At 38.1% G+C, this 15,620-nt stretch overlaps 1 protein-coding gene across 1 annotated transcript; it reads left to right on the top strand.

Moving 5' to 3' along the window:
- The first annotated feature begins 695 nt into the window (after positions 1-695).
- Positions 696-15,132, top strand: LOC131768926 (serine/threonine-protein kinase ULK2). The gene is made up of 27 exons (XM_059084629.2): positions 696-1,059; positions 1,557-1,649; positions 2,021-2,062; positions 2,510-2,542; positions 2,995-3,031; positions 3,359-3,409; positions 3,555-3,677; positions 3,976-4,049; positions 4,459-4,560; positions 4,658-4,716; positions 4,913-4,995; positions 5,538-5,588; positions 5,990-6,069; positions 6,611-6,740; positions 7,321-7,394; positions 8,160-8,196; positions 8,867-8,915; positions 8,996-10,188; positions 10,491-10,645; positions 11,393-11,518; positions 11,680-11,729; positions 12,153-12,271; positions 12,377-12,483; positions 13,033-13,074; positions 13,182-13,226; positions 13,357-13,447; positions 13,958-15,132. The coding sequence occupies exons 1-27, from the start codon at positions 967-969 to the stop codon at positions 14,035-14,037; spliced, it is 3,219 nt and encodes a 1,072-aa protein (XP_058940612.2). The 5' UTR covers positions 696-966; the 3' UTR covers positions 14,038-15,132.
- The last annotated feature ends 488 nt before the right edge of the window (positions 15,133-15,620 follow it).

Here is a 15,620-nt window from a genome sequence, read left to right as displayed (position 1 = left end):
CAAGGCAAGCGCCCTGGGCGTTAATTCAAAGAATGCGGATGGTATTTGTGATGTATAGCAAAAAGAAAGTTGTGCCCGGTTGTCTGAGGAAATTACAGCACTAACTTATTCAATCATAGGATTAACTAAATTGCAATGGAAACTCGATGGAAATAGATTTTCTTAAGGCAGGGATTGCCTCTCTTTTTCTGAGGTATCGATTAACAGTCACCGAACTTTCCATCGAAATTCCTGCAATCTTCCCATATTTTTTTGTCTTAATTTAACACACAGGTAGCCTAGCTTGAGCCCCAAAACGTCTGGTCCCCTAAAAATACAATGCTATCTTTGCCCCACGAGTCGGATCCTGTAATGGTTATTTCCAAATCATTCCGGAATTTCTCGAATGGGAGATGAACTAAAAATAACTGAGTAATAAACAATGTAGTCTGTTATGATTAACCAGGAACTCGATTCTTTTAAATTGGATACTTTCTTGTGACATTTCCCCGACAGAGAGATGGCTTCACATGCTCACTGAATGCGAACATGGTTCAAAGCTACCCACTAGTTTGCATCAGAGTATGTTTCCCTTACTGTGTACTTACACCCACCCCACCAAATCGGATAATCCTCTCCCGACCCGACCCGACCCAGCAGCTTAGTGACCTCCCGTCCAATGACGTCACTCGGGAGAGTTTGTTTTGAGCGGTGAAATAAAATGCATTTACCCAACGAAACAAAAACAAACGCTTCTCGCCGATGTGGACGGAATCTCTATGGGAAATAAGTGAAGATCTAGTCATGGAGGACAAATAGCAGTGATGTTGATGGATCCTTTTGACAAAGGACAACAGAGTCCTCGCAAAGCCCAGTCGTTTGGCGATAAATTGGCTGCTTTTTCGTCTCGATCGCTCGCCAGATATCTCTCTGACGAAGTGAATCTGTCCGGCTCTTTCATCTCACAAAGAACAAGTATTCTCCAGGATGTCAGAGCAAGTAGGTGAATTTGTGTACAGCAAGAAAGACTTTATTGGACATGGAGCTTTTGCAGTCGTTTTTAAAGGACATCACAGAAAGGTAACGTACAATGTACTTTTCCACGGCTTTGCGAAGACGAAATAATTTCTTTGATCGTTCGCTTTCCGACGCGATTCGCTTTTGGCCGAGTAGTTTTCCGAGTTTGTTTTTTTTTTAATCTAAGAGAAAAGTGTCGAATAGATTTCCGAAGATAGAATAACCAAAGTTTTGCCTCATCAGCGAACAAATGTGAGCCTATGGGTACATATCTTTGACATTTATAGTCTATGCTTTCATTACGCAAATTTTTGTTTTGATATCGAGCAAGCCATCACCTCGCTCGTCATTACATTTGCTTAGTTAATGGTCATAAAAAATCGGTGAGCTTCACACAGATTTATTAGCGCTATTGGTTTAATAAATCCCATAGGAAACGCGCCAAGCATATCGCTGCAGAGAAACGCCAACTGATGCAAGTTTTCCTTACGTCTGTGTCCTTTTGACTTCCTCTCTCACTGGTTGTACGTGATGTTAGCTTATATTTCTCTTTATTGCAGAAAGATGACTTCGTGGTAGCTATTAAGGTCATCGCAAAGAAGAATCTCTCCAAGACTCAGAATCTTCTTGCAAAGGAAATAAAAATTCTAAAGGTGAGAGAGGGATAACTTTACCGTAGAATTTATCTTATGCAATACACATTCATTTTGCAGAGCGAGGTTTTTGTCTGACAAGCCATTGTTAATTGCGTGATCACAAGACACAATATATGCCCAAGGGGAAAGTTCATTGAAATAATAGCAATCCTTCACGCAGTTGTCATGTGCAGCCAGCTTAGTGATTGCCCTTGATCGAGCGGTCAAACTTCAATATTGGGTTTCTAATATTCCCGTTAAGTATCCTTGTTTTGAAAAGTGAATTTATCCCGCGTAATTTAAGACACTGTAACTTAGAAAACCTTTTTCTTGCGTGCTAAAAAGCATATGTACCTACTTGTGAACAATGTTTATATCTTTCATTTTAGGAACTTCATCACGAAAATGTGGTTTCTCTTTTCGACTGTCAGGTAATGATGGAATTATAAATATTTTCGATTTATAAGAAGAATGATGTGTTTGGAATTTTGGAAGATTGCCCAGAATGAAAGAATAAGATACCGACTACGTTTTTTTCAGAAAATTATTTCATACTTGCGTGCCGTGTAAATTGATCTAGTTTTAAGTAACGTCAAAATAGAAGGCAATGTAAAAGCCGTTGTCAAACACTTGTTTTTTCCACCTTTTAGGTTCAAATTTTCCTCCACTATCTCTACCCCTTTGGGTTTGGAATGTATAATTTGATTTAAAAGCCTAAAATAATAGTCATATTTTGGGGAAAATTAAGCCTGCCTTTGACCCAGACACTGACTGCGGTCATGTTATGTGGTTTATAATTTTATCAATACTATCAATTTTATTGTAAAGGTTGCAAGTTTTTTATATGATAATGATCGTTGACTGCATATATTCTTTAGGAAACATCCAATAATGTCTTTCTTGTTATGGAGGTTAGTCATCTTTGTTTGTTTGATGTTTTTTCTTTGTAACTAAAATTTATGTCATCAAACTATTTGACACACTTTGCATTTAGTACTAAGTGTGCCAAGGCATCACAGACCAAAGAATTTTATGGCCGCTTTGCAGAGTATTTCAGCAAAGTTTCAATGGTGTTTGGTGTTTTTTATTCAGATATGCAGCTATTATATTATATGTTCTCTTATTGTGTTACCTTATTCCATAGCTGTTTGAAGTTTTCCTTTCTAAATACGTAATTCATGACTTTTTCTAAAGGATAAAGAGGATCAGGAGCCCCCTTTGCAACCCTCTGTAAAGTTTTGAGACATTGTGCTGTTATGTCGCTCATTTTCCTTCTGTTTTACAACTCTCTTGCCTCTCAATGTTGTAATAAAAATTCTGGTGTTATACTCTAGTTAAGCAGTAGTGTTTCTTGATTCAACAGTATTGCAATGGAGGGGATCTTGCAGACTACCTTCGTGGTAAGAATAGTTCACTTCTGTTACAATGAATAAGTTATCAAACTTAAGGTACATGTACATATACACTGTTACCAAAAGGGTTATTGACCCTTTAACCCCTAAGAGTGACTAACATCTAGTTTCTCCTTTCAATATCACCCTTGAATCCAACATTAATGTCATGAGAATAAAAGAAATGATCACTGACTGAAGAAGTTCTCAGTTGTTAAACAGATTCTCCTTGTTAGGACCTTAGGAAATATACAAGGAACAGTATAGAGAATATGCATACTGATGTTAGGGTGTAAAGGATTAATGTTATAAACAAGTCTACATTATTCCTTACAGCAAAGGGAACTCTCAGTGAGGATACAATCCATATTTTCTTACGTCAGATAGGTATGTTTTTCATTAATTTTATTTTTTCCTACTGTTGATATTTGATTTACATTGTCTTTTACAGTGTAGCTGGAATATAGTTGTTATGTATTTATTCTGACTTTTGATGATATTCAATTTGTTAAATAATTTTGGTTCTCCTCAGCTTCTGCCATGTGCACACTGCAATCCAAAGGTGTCGTGCACAGAGATTTAAAGCCTCAGAATCTACTGCTGCACCATGCAGGGACAACCACTCCCTCACCATCACAGATCAAGATAAAGATTGGTAGGTTTTGCATGGGTGTTGCTTTCCTAGCTTGTGAACAGCCACCTCAATCATTAACCTCATGGTGTCAACCTTCTTCATAAGGAACTTTCACCATGATAAGCCACAACGTCTCAAATTCTTGCAGTATTCTGTAGCAAACATTCTTTTCACAACATAGAGTTACTAGCCACCTCATTTTTTTTTCTTTTTCATTTGGGTTTGGGACTGGCAATGGGAGAGGTCTAAGGTATCTACTTTTTGTATTATTGTACTGGTCATTACCATTTATTTTACATATTCTGAATTGTTGTTTTAGCTGACTTTGGGTTTGCAAGATTTCTCCCTGGTGAAATGATGGCAGCTACTTTATGTGGATCTCCTATGTACATGGTATGTATAAACTGCTGAGATATTTTGAGTTCCTGAGTTGCATGAACTATAATTATGTGTTTCTCTGGGTGCTATTTAGAAAAATGGTTTCACCCTTAACTAAATTATTAGTGGTGAAACAGTCTTTGTGAGTGAAAATGGTTCATTTGAAATAATACTGCTGCTGTTTTGGACTTCGTAGAGTTCTTCTAAATTGTCATTACATGTATTTGCAAATAAGCAGAGAATAAAAGAAATAAAACAAATTAAACTACATGTAGTCAGCAATTATTGGTAGAACTCTGTGTTTAAATAATTTTTTGTACCATATTTCATTATTACTGAATGACATGTGGTCAAAATTTCAGTTCTATATCCCACTTTTGATATATTCATTTACTGAGTTTATTTTCCTTCTTTGTCATTCAAGGCTCCTGAAGTTATAATGTCCAAAGGATATGATGCCAAAGCTGATCTCTGGAGTGTAGGGACAATTGTTTACCAGTGTCTCACTGGTAAAGCCCCCTTTCAGGTGCTCTTATATACCATGACATTAAAAAGCCAATTGTGACAAACTTTATCGATGTTATATAATATCAATGATTTTTTCTAATTTTGTCATTTTCCAGGCAAACAGCCCTCAGCAGTTAAAGAAGTTTTATGAAAAGAGCAAATCTGTTTCTCCAAAGTGAGTGGCAAAATGGCAAGCTAACAATATTTCAATTCTTTGTATATCTTGATCTAGTACTTCAGTCTGTGCCTGCTTGTTTGTCAGATACAATCTGATTACTGTACTAGTAGAATATCATATTTATTTCATGCTTTATCAATACTGAGTCTTATTTTATCCACGAATAGTAAACAACTGTTTTTTGTTACCTCAGTATACCAGCTGGTACTTCAAACCACTTGAAAGACCTACTTATTGGATTATTAAAAAGGAATCCTCGTGACAGGCTGGATTTTGGTAAATAGTTTTTATATCTTTGTTTAATTTACTGAGAAGTCTGTTAAAAAACACAAAGATTGAAGGTGAATTGTTTGAGGTAGATTGAGGCTGGTGTTGTCTAATTTAACCACAAATCTTTCTATTTACTCATGTGCAATCAATAACTCTAAGTTTATAAAATGAGTTACTGCTGCTGTTGATAATCTGAGAACAAGGCTGAGCACAGATGAGAGAAGAGGTCAGAACCATTTTGAGCTGAAAATTTATTTTTAAGAAAGCGAGTTTCCAAGGCTGTGTTAGACAAAGTTTCATTCTGGGCACATAATACATCTACATGTACATTTGTTTTCCAAAGAAATGCAGCATTTTTGTAGGAGGCTTTCACAGGGTAACTTTCAGCAGGAAGGGAGGGAGGGATTGTTTGAGGATTGTACAATTTCAAGTTGATATGGCACCCTTAATGTGTTTATTGTTTAAATATACCATCATTAACTTGTGTATCAAGCACCCATCAGGGCAGTGATTATTAAATATATATCAACTTATTTTTCTGTTTACAGGTGAATTCTTTGCACATCCTTTCTTGACTGGCAGAGTTCCCCATCGTGCATGTAAGCAAAAACCTACATGTATCTTACTAATAGTGTTAATATAGGCAAATACAGCTGTAGGCAGTTAACTGGAACAAAGAAAGTAAAATAATTGAGTGAGATGTTTGTTTTAGAAAGAAATTTATACATGTACACCTGTCTGTGAAAACTTTCATTATGTTGACGGTAATCCCTCTAGAAATATAATTGACTTTGTAAATGTAAAAGAGACCTACAACTGTAGTTTAACCTAAGATTTAAATGGCAGAAATAATTTATTAAAAATATTAACATTTTTGATGTTTTAGACTCATAAACTATCCCTATCCTGGAAATGTCCATGGACAACTTTTAAAAGAATTGGATAACTTTTGAAATTGTTTTAACATTTGATTTTTTAATATCTTTCCACATGTATGTAGCTACCCCAGTTGCTGTTCCAGTTCCTCAGCGTAAATACTCTGGCAGTTCTCATGGAACAAGGTCACCTTCCTATTCCCCAGTAAGTGTGCCATCATCATTAACATTACTGTAACATTGTTTGTTAATGTGGAGGAGCTAGTGCATAGCCTAAATAGCTGTTTAGAAAAGGAAGGCCATCAAACTAGTCAATTTCCCTATGGACTCAGCTCCAATGTTCACAGGATGAGTTTTTCTCAACATGTAGTAGATAGACTTCAAGTTTTTTTAGGGACACCTAACCCCTAGAACCAGGATTTATGTGGGAAACAGTGTAAAGCAACCTACATGTATATGTACCAACTACCTGGGCAAGAGACATACTTTTAAACACTAGATTTTTCTGCTAATGTTACAAATCTATTTCTTGGCAAGAAACTACTGTGACAATCACTTACATGTAATGTGAAAACATGGTTAGCCAGTTGGATATGCAGTGTAAGAATGTCAAAATAACTAACACTTTAATCCAGTCCATAATTTTGAACAATTTTCTCTCCTCATTTTATAAGTCATATAAAGTCACCTGTTAGTGCCCTTACGGTTTTTTTTTTCTTTTTTATTCTCTGAATTCAATTCAATAGAACTTTGGTGCAGAAGCTTTGGGTGACATAAGAGTTGATCTTCTTCATCGCATCACTCCACCCTATGATGGCACAGGCATTTCCCCTCAGGACCCTCCCACAATTATGAATATCAGCACCTCTGCAAACAGTAAGTTTTGGGAAAGGCTTTGAATTTTTATATATTAATTAATGAATAATGATAGATATAAAGAGGATATATGATAGCATAATGTTTAGCATGCCAAGCTCTGGATGTTGTTGTACAAACTTCAAACTGCACAGGCAAAAATTCTGCAAATAATGAATTTTTGTAGAGGCCTATTGGCTGTCTTAGTGCTGCAAGGTATAGTTGTGATGTAAATAAAGGAGATAAGTTTCTGTAGAAATTGTGGTGCTGCATTGGTGGGAGAGTACAACAAGGTAATTAAGTATTGTCAACTGAGTTGATAACATAAATTGGCCACCGTAAAGAGTTTAGAAGCTGACAGATTGATCGTTAGCCCTTCATCCAATCACTCTAATAATAAATTACCCTGTTATAGTTGTGATGTGTTCCACTCAGTGGATTGTTTCAGTGAAAATGCAATGACTTGCAAATTTCCTGGTAATGATTGTGTACCTGGAGGTATGCTATGCAGGGTTTAGAAGTGCTAAATTGTCAAAACTGGAATTGGAAAGTTTATATTTATTGCTTATATTTTATCCTTTTTTTGTTTGTTTATTTCAAGACTCAGGTGCACAGCTTAGTTCTCAAGGTGCCTACCCTCCAAATGCAGTGCAAGATGATGAGCTAGCTGCTGAGGTTTGTTTGAGAGTACTTAATGCTGACTTGCCATTTAGCTAGCCTGCATGTTAATCCAGTGCACAAGATAAAGTGTGTTGACGCTAAGGCTCAACATGAAAAAATGCGTTGGAACACCACAAAATCAAACCATTGGCATAATTTTCAATGTACAAAACTCTCAGTTATTGACTTGGTCCTTACCAACAGAAGAAGTCTTTCAGGTACACGGCCAAAGTCGGACTGTGGTAAATCTTCCAGTTGTCCATTACCAAAGCCATCGAATACGTAACTTTCGGTTTTTCTTTCCGTAATTTGGTTTCCTCCCTTTCTAGGAAAGTTTGAATGTCACTGTCTGTAAGCGATACGGATTTTTCAGTGTTTTAGCAGCCATGATCCGGAAAAAATTACGTCAAATGACTCTGTATTGAGAATCGTGAAGGCTTTGCCGTTCATTCATCAACCCGACCGAGTGGCGCGAAAGGCGCATGACGTGTCAGCAGCTGATTGGCGATATCAAACACACGTGGAAAAATACGATATTTTTTCACGTGTGTTGTTAAGGCTTTTCGCAGGGCTAGAAATCCTTGTATAACCCCGTAGTTTATAAGATAAAATGGCTGTAAATAACAGAGAAGAGTAGATAAACCATGCCCTATTTCAGATACTCTGTATAAGAGACTACCCCTTTTCAGCCTGAGACTTCAATTATTATTCCTTCCCCCTCCTTGAGGAATTTGTTTCTTATTAATTCTAATCAGTATAAAATTCAACCTTATCAATTAGGGTTTTGTGCTGGTCCCATCTAATCCAGAAACTCCAAGTGAGTATTCATATTTGTTTGTATAGAATACGTCTGAAGCTACATGTATACCTTGACAAAATCATTGCTATGGTCTTCTTAATCTAAACTGCAATGCAACATACACATAATTCTGTAATTAGGATAATTTTAGATGTGAAGTTGTAACTTTATTATAACAAAAACATTTGCCTGACTCCATCATTTTCACAGTCAAGTTACAACCAAACAGAACATGATTCTAAACCTTTCGTTTTTATTACGCTGTCCATTTAGAGGTTTTAGTTATCACCATCACACTTAAGATTTTTTTTAAAGAACAAGTCTTAATATCTGCTTTGATGACTTTATTTTTTCTGGTCTTAGTTTAAGTAGTAAAAACAATTATCAAGATAAAATTAGATTTAAAAAAATTAAGACTTGCTTAACCTTCACATATAAGTGAAGAACTGTACTCGACAAGAATGAATCATCAAGCTAATAATTTTAGTTTCCCCTTAAACTATTCATACACTGTCAAGCAGAAAGGTGCCGAGAAGAAATGAAATTATAAATATGGGAAGTTTGTTTGGTTTAAAACTGAATTCTCAGAGCTTAGACTAGTAGAAATGTATGGCGGAAAGAGGGAGAATTGATATTTTTATCTTGTTGGTAGAAGGATGTTATAAGATGAATTTCAATTTGTCTCCAGGATATCATCAGCAGAGGCATCATTCTGATCCGCTGTTTCCTTTCTACGGGTAAATATTCTTTCTCATTAGTTCTGCAGATTTAGTTAGGATCTATTAAAATGATACTGTAATTTCTTCCTTTTCCATAGCCAATCACCTCCAAGGACTGTCAGCAGTCCACAGTCTCCTTCTCCTCCATCATCACGCACTCCTCAGAGAGCCACCTTTATGGTGGGTTCGCCACAGTCAGCATCCCCAGTCTCCCCATCTTCACCACTGGTACAGGCCCCGCCTGCTCTTTCCCCATTGTCATCTCCATCATCTGCAGATTCCCCTCCAGTTGAAATCACAATAAGAAAGCGCACAAGTGCCTCTCCAGGACCTACACCAAAGGGTCAGCTATCATCCTCTCCTCTGCCTATTCCACGCAGTGGAAGTGTACCCAAACAGGCACCCTCTCGAACCTCCCCATCTCCTACTCACCACGGAGCCAGTTCAGGCATGACTCCTAGAAAGCAGACAGGCACCCCGTCCTCTAAACCGTTAGTAGGCAAGAGCCCAAATAGTAGCCCAAGTGCATTGAAAAGTGGCAGCAGCCGAAAAAACAGTCCAGCAACACAGAGACAAGCAGCGCAGGTTAGCCCCAAGGGATCTTCTATCCCTCTCACTGCTGCTGCTCAAGCTTTAAGTGCGCAAGCACGGTCTGAGATGACCGTGGGCTTGCACCAGCAAGCTTTTGCAGGATTTTCTAACACGAATGCTGATAAGGGGCTGGCACGGGGTGCAGCAGTTGGGACTTTCCGAAGAGCTCTCTCCAATATTGAACCTTTGGTTACTCAGTCACCGGACAGCTCGTCAATATTGACAGCTCTGGCTCGTCATTCAAGGTCAGGAATGGGTGTCCCAATAACAGACCTCTCTGAGCCAGGAGCAGAGACCAAGCAGATCATACGCGTGCACAGCTCGCCGGCCATACTAGCAATGGGCCTTCCAAGGAAGGGAAGCTTGTTGGCATCAACAGGGTTCCAACTAGGGGCTGCAGGAACATCTCCCGTGTTCCGTCGGAATTCAGGTGGTGGATTCACCCCCCTGAGAGGAAAGAGTCCACCTATTTCATCCTCTCCTACCGGACTTCCTACCATACCAGGCTCGCCGACAAAGACATCCCATAGTACGGAGGCCAGCGATCCCACAGTTGATCCTGACAATAAGATGAAGCCCTTGAAGGGTCTTTTTACTGTTGGGTCGTGTTCGCCAAAAACGAGCGAGAATATGTTTCTACTCGGGAGGAATTCACCAAACGCGACTAAGAATGGAGAGAAACCTGCTGTTGTTAGTCAAGGTAAACATTACGTGTTAGAGTGATTTTCGATGGAGTGGCGTGGAACCAAAACCAAGGTAATCACATCTACCAATCAGAAACCAAGCAATCTGCATAAGCGCGTGAAAAGTGGTAACAGCATGAAAAATAAATTTAGATTTCTACCTTTTTAGTAATGGGGTCTATGTCATACTAAGAAAAATTTACAAAGAGGGATTATCATTATTTCCTTCCTTATGTGTGAATAGTAAGCAATTTTTTACAACTACTGGATGTGAGCTGCTGAGAGACCGTTCACCCTGATGCCTTGATTATCTCGACAGGAACGAAAGTCACTCTCGGATTTGGAGACAATTTTCCTCCCAGGAGCCCCAAGAGGCTCATGGTTGGACGAGAGGAAACCGAGGCGTCTTCACCAGACATGGAGGGCCCCATAGCTCTTATAGCTCCTGAACTGCCAGAGGATACTCTCTTAGATGTAAGAAAATAGTTAACTGACTTGCAGCACTAGTCCATTGATTGTAATTAAACTGAACTAACGAGATCACAACGGCCAATTAAAACAAGGGAACATCTCAGTTGCATCCAATGGGAACGCAAAGAAGAACAGCAAAGCAGCCCCAAATCTGTAAACCTTAAGAGTGATTAGTATCTTATCTCTCCGTACAGTGTCACTGTTGATTTAAACATAAAGGTCATGCGAATAAGGGAAATGATCACCCACCCGAGAAGCTCTTGACTGTTGAATAAATTCTCCATTTCAGTACCATTTGGAATGGATAGAAAACAGTATGGAGAATATGCATGATGATCTTGCGGTGTAAAGGGTTAAGTGTGTGAAACACTGTTGTATTAAGTATGCATCTGATTGGTTGAGGGAGATGTGCGAATTTTCTATAATAATAAGAGAGAGTATTGAAGCAAAACTAATTTAATCCCAAGTCAATTTTTTGCAATCAATTGAAAGTTGATCTCCAACAAATATACCATGTATATAAATGTGTATTTGCGAAGACATTCAGGGCGACCCTTATTGTCAGAAAAGCCTTCGATAAGCTTTTATTTTTTTTTTTAGGCCAAAAGAGATTTTAAGTCAGAGGTTGGGTGTTTTCTGCGATTCTTTTACAATCACAGATTGCAAAACAGAGCGAAACAACATTGTTGTTAACTTACAACCTAAGGGAAATGACGGCTCCCTATTTTCTTTCATTTGTAAAAACCCCAGATGGAGCACACGGAGGGCGTTAGGAAACTCAATTTCGTTTTGTCATTGACGGATGCCATTCTTGAGGTGATCAGTGCCAGGGAAACACCTTTTACAGTGCTGACAGACTCTGTGGCCATCCGACAAGTACGTATTTGATGTTGTTTTTTGGCTGCCCTTGGTGATTTGCGTAGTTGAACAGGTTAAAAGTCTCGCATCCGTCTATCAATGTGACGAATGAATTGTTCGATTATTTACAAAAATTTTAAATCTTTGTTCTTCGTAACAAATGTTTTTCCCTCTTACAGAACGAAAGCCTCCTCGCAGATCAGATTGGACTGAAAAGTGACGAGTTAAGGTAACAAATTGGATTTAAATGATATAAGTTTAATGATACACACATTTTGATGAGGTCTTACTGATGATCTATTGGAGGACAGACGCAAAGATGACATCACCATTACCAACATTTTGCATTTTGATCATATAAAACAAATAGATTCCATGTCGCTGTGAGTCTGTAGAGTAATAGATCACAGATGACGTCTAAGTGTGGTAAGAACATCAGTGATACACTCGGCTGCGCCTCGTGTGCCACGTTTTGTTCTTTCCACTCTTTGACATCATCTGTGATCTATTACTGAACTAACTCATAGTAAGATGAAACATATTTGTTAAGGAGAGGATCACTGGACTCGGATTTGCAAATACAGACTTTACCTTATAGCGAAGCATTTGATTTTACTGAGATGTGACTTACTAAGGTTCAAACATTTTGCAGGAAAATGGAACAGTTGGTACTGTACGTGAAAGCTCTACGAGCTCTTAATCTATCTCTTCTCTTCGCACAAGGAGAAATCAGAGTTGGCCACCTAAAACCCTCCAATGCTGTCAAGAATGGTGAGTCAGATAGATGCTCTGAGGCCTTACCCTTTTCTACGGGTGCTCGTAATAAGCCTGAACGAAGCATTAAGTTTTTCTATTATCTTTGTTTACAATTTTCAGTTCTAAACGACTTGAACAGTCGATATCACCAGTGTTTGGAGAAGGCGTCCCACCTGAAGCAGCTCTTAGAACCTGGACTACAGACACTTGATGGAAAATCTATGACGGTGAGCTTACAATATGTATGTGTTAAATCCTTTCGAGAATTAAATCAGCTTTCTGCAACATAATTGCTTTGGTTTTGCTACTGTTCGCTTTGCGATTGGCGTAAAACTTTGCACCATTGTCGCTACCAAAGAGTAATATGCAGAGCTTATATCAATCGTGGCTTGGTCACTCGCGTTTCTAAGCTTCAGACGAGTTTCGTCCATTTTAGCTGAATTCTCATGGGCCATTTTCAAAATATGTCTTTGTCGAATGGGTTGTTGTGATGAATGTTATTTTGTTTTGGGGAAACCTCATTACAAAGGGCGGTGCTCTAGGCTACGTGCGTTTGATTGAACTCTCCGCTCCTTTTCTGCACCCTTTGTTCTCCTTTCCCCCCACCCCCCTCCCTAGCCCCCCCTTCCATCAGTATTCCCTGGATACTGCTCAATTCAAACTGTCTTGCTGGTGCTTTGTTTACAAACGCCTGGAGGTGAGCTGTGGCGAGGTTGCTTCTCTATCCACTGCTTCATTTGACGCAGAGTAAAATACATCTTATATCCTTCTCACAGGTCAGCGCTGACAGACTGATGTACCATTACGCCATGGAACAGGTAACTACCTTTAACGTTGAGGCATGCCATTCGCTATTTGCTAGATCTTGAATTTTTTATCAAGTTTCCTCCTGTTTTTGTTTTTGTTTTTGTTTTTGATTCTTTAGTGTCAAAATGCTGCCCTCGACGAGGTGTTCGGAAACCCAAAAGAGGTGACTAACAGTCATTTGTTTGTTCCACGTGTTCATTGTTTCTTGTCAAGTTCTGTTTTTTCTCGTCTATCAGCAGTTTAAAATGTTTTTCTTTATTCTCTCTTTTAGTCTAACTCTAAATTCTTTTCAGTGTAAGGTCAAGTACGAGACTGCTCAGGTTTTACTTCAAGGCCTGGAGGAAGAAGCTCATACTGACGAAGATCGGCGTCTGTTGAATAAATGTATCCTTTGGTCTCGTTTGTGGCGCCTTGTTTGCGCCGCCTCAACGAAATAATTACAGACTCCGAATCCTGAATATCTTTTTTCTTCTCCCTCCCCACTAATGCCACCCAAAAAGATAAAGTTATTGAGGTCTTTTCATCTTGAATAAGGTGCACTGTATACCATGTCACAAAAGTATTTTAAATAAGGGAGGAGTAGTCTTAAGCAACGCTGGGCATAATTTAATGTCACTTCAGAAGAATAGAGAATTGAAAGATTCTGCTTTGTGAAAGACCACAGAGTGCTCACCATTCTATTCCTTCCCATTTTTCAATTTTTTGGAACACCGCGAGTTAGCCAATAAAAGTGTTAATTACATAGTCATTACTTGGCTGGCGTAGGCTACACACAATGTAATGCCTTTAAAATGATGATACAACCAGTTACATCAAGCCCTATATAAACACACATTTGCGAACCAGTGTCACTATTTACCAGCTTGACGATTGGTTCCTTAACGAAAGCTGTAGATAAAATCGCCGTAGATAAAAGGCTGACGTGTATTTCCAGGACGAGGACACGCAAAACCAGTCAAAGTAACACCAGATAATCAGCGCAGGGCAGGCAGTGAACTGTTAGGTGCACTGTGGGCATATGTCAGCGTATGTGAATGGAGTGGAATGGACTTTCTGGTAACTGAGGAGAATACCGTCGATATTTTTTAGTAGTAGGGCATTCATTACTCTTTATTTTATAATCCTTGAAAGAGAGCATAGAATTGCAATAATCATTTGAACTTCAGAGTGAGAGAATCGAACGTTGTTGAAGTTGTAACTCTAATATAAATAATCTGATACGGGACGTTTGGTTTTTGTTTGTTTGTTTTTGCTTGAAATCTTGTATTTATTTCTTGGAAAAAAGTACTGCTGCTCTTATGTGGTGAGCAGATAGGATGGCCAATTTTATTTATATTTTTCGTCACGTTCAGATCTTGCAGTTTGTATTTGCAATGGACAAGATTTCTCCAGCAGAAGTTCAAAATTGTTAAGGACTTTGTTTCAAACTCACCTTTGATATATTTAAACGATGTTTAGTGATTATCAAAACCTAGCAATATTTGCGTTAACTTTTTTAACTAGTTACTTACGCTTTAATGTGTATAGAATAACGAAAATCTTTGGAGGCACTTACACAGAAGTTAAATTAAACATCGGATCGTAACTATTCCTTGTTACTAAGGCCATAGTTATCATTGGTCATGAGAAGTACTACATTTGAAATAGGACCACATCTCCCCTAGACATAATTTTTACCATGGGTGAAATTGCTACTGCCTTGTACAAATACGCTTGGGGAAACAGAAAAATATAGTATGTAAAATAAGCGAACATTTAAAAAAAATGGAACATGATGAAAAGGTTTATAAAATGTGAAATTTTACGTCGCTATTTTTAAAGTCGATAATTTAACTTAATATACGTATGGACGGCGTTTGCTTGAGTTTAAATTTATTAGTGATGATTCATTGAGATTATTTCGCTACGCAGCAAAATTGTCATGGGATAAATTTATTCGCGATTTCCAATATATAAACGCTATTTGTAAAGTGAAAATTTTCCTCTTAGATGAAGAGAATTATAAAAAGTGTTGTCGTGAAACTTCAAAACAAACAAACAAAAAAAGAGAATAAAAGTAAAAAGAAAGTGTGAAACTGTTCTAGTGTGTTCAGTTATTTAACCCGTCTTCTGACCTGTGGGTTGTAGGGTTTATTTCAGGAATTCTCCGGGATAGCGGCGATTCAGGTATTGCTGGTGACATTGCAAAGTTCGTTTGAAAACTGAGCAATCAAAGGATCCTTTATGGCCTTAGTTTTGCAAAGGAAATCTCCTAACCATACACATAACAAAATATATTGCGATGAATAATCATAGCCATTCTGTCGTCACTAAAGGATTATTCACAAATTGTTGCCTTCGCTGTTATCTGTCTGTATGGCCACTTAGGATTGTTACTGTAAATGCGAAAATGCGTTGATTTAATTGGTAGAGGGTTAAAGGACTTTTCAAAACTATATGCAGAATGTCATGTTTAAATATTAAAACGTCTGATTTCCCCCCTGGAATTTTATATAAAAATTTTCCTTCGACAGACCGAAAATCAAGAATCAGAAGTTGGACCTTAAATTCAAGTCTA

Source organism: Pocillopora verrucosa, chromosome 2 (genome assembly GCF_036669915.1).
Source record: "Pocillopora verrucosa isolate sample1 chromosome 2, ASM3666991v2, whole genome shotgun sequence".
Lineage (NCBI taxonomy): Eukaryota > Metazoa > Cnidaria > Anthozoa > Scleractinia > Pocilloporidae > Pocillopora > Pocillopora verrucosa.
Note: the sequence above shows the minus strand (reverse complement) of the source record. Positions and strands in the feature narration are given on the sequence as shown.

Excerpts from the sequence above, each read along its gene's own strand:
- LOC131768926 (XM_059084629.2), top strand. The coding sequence starts at position 967 with ATGTCAGAGCAAGTAGGTGAATTTGTGTACAGCAAGAAAGACTTTATT. Across the intron at positions 6,741-7,320 it reads TATCAGCACCTCTGCAAACA|ACTCAGGTGCACAGCTTAGT; the intron begins GTAAGTTTTGGG and ends GTTTATTTCAAG. Across the intron at positions 8,916-8,995 it reads CCGCTGTTTCCTTTCTACGG|CCAATCACCTCCAAGGACTG; the intron begins GTAAATATTCTT and ends CCTTTTCCATAG.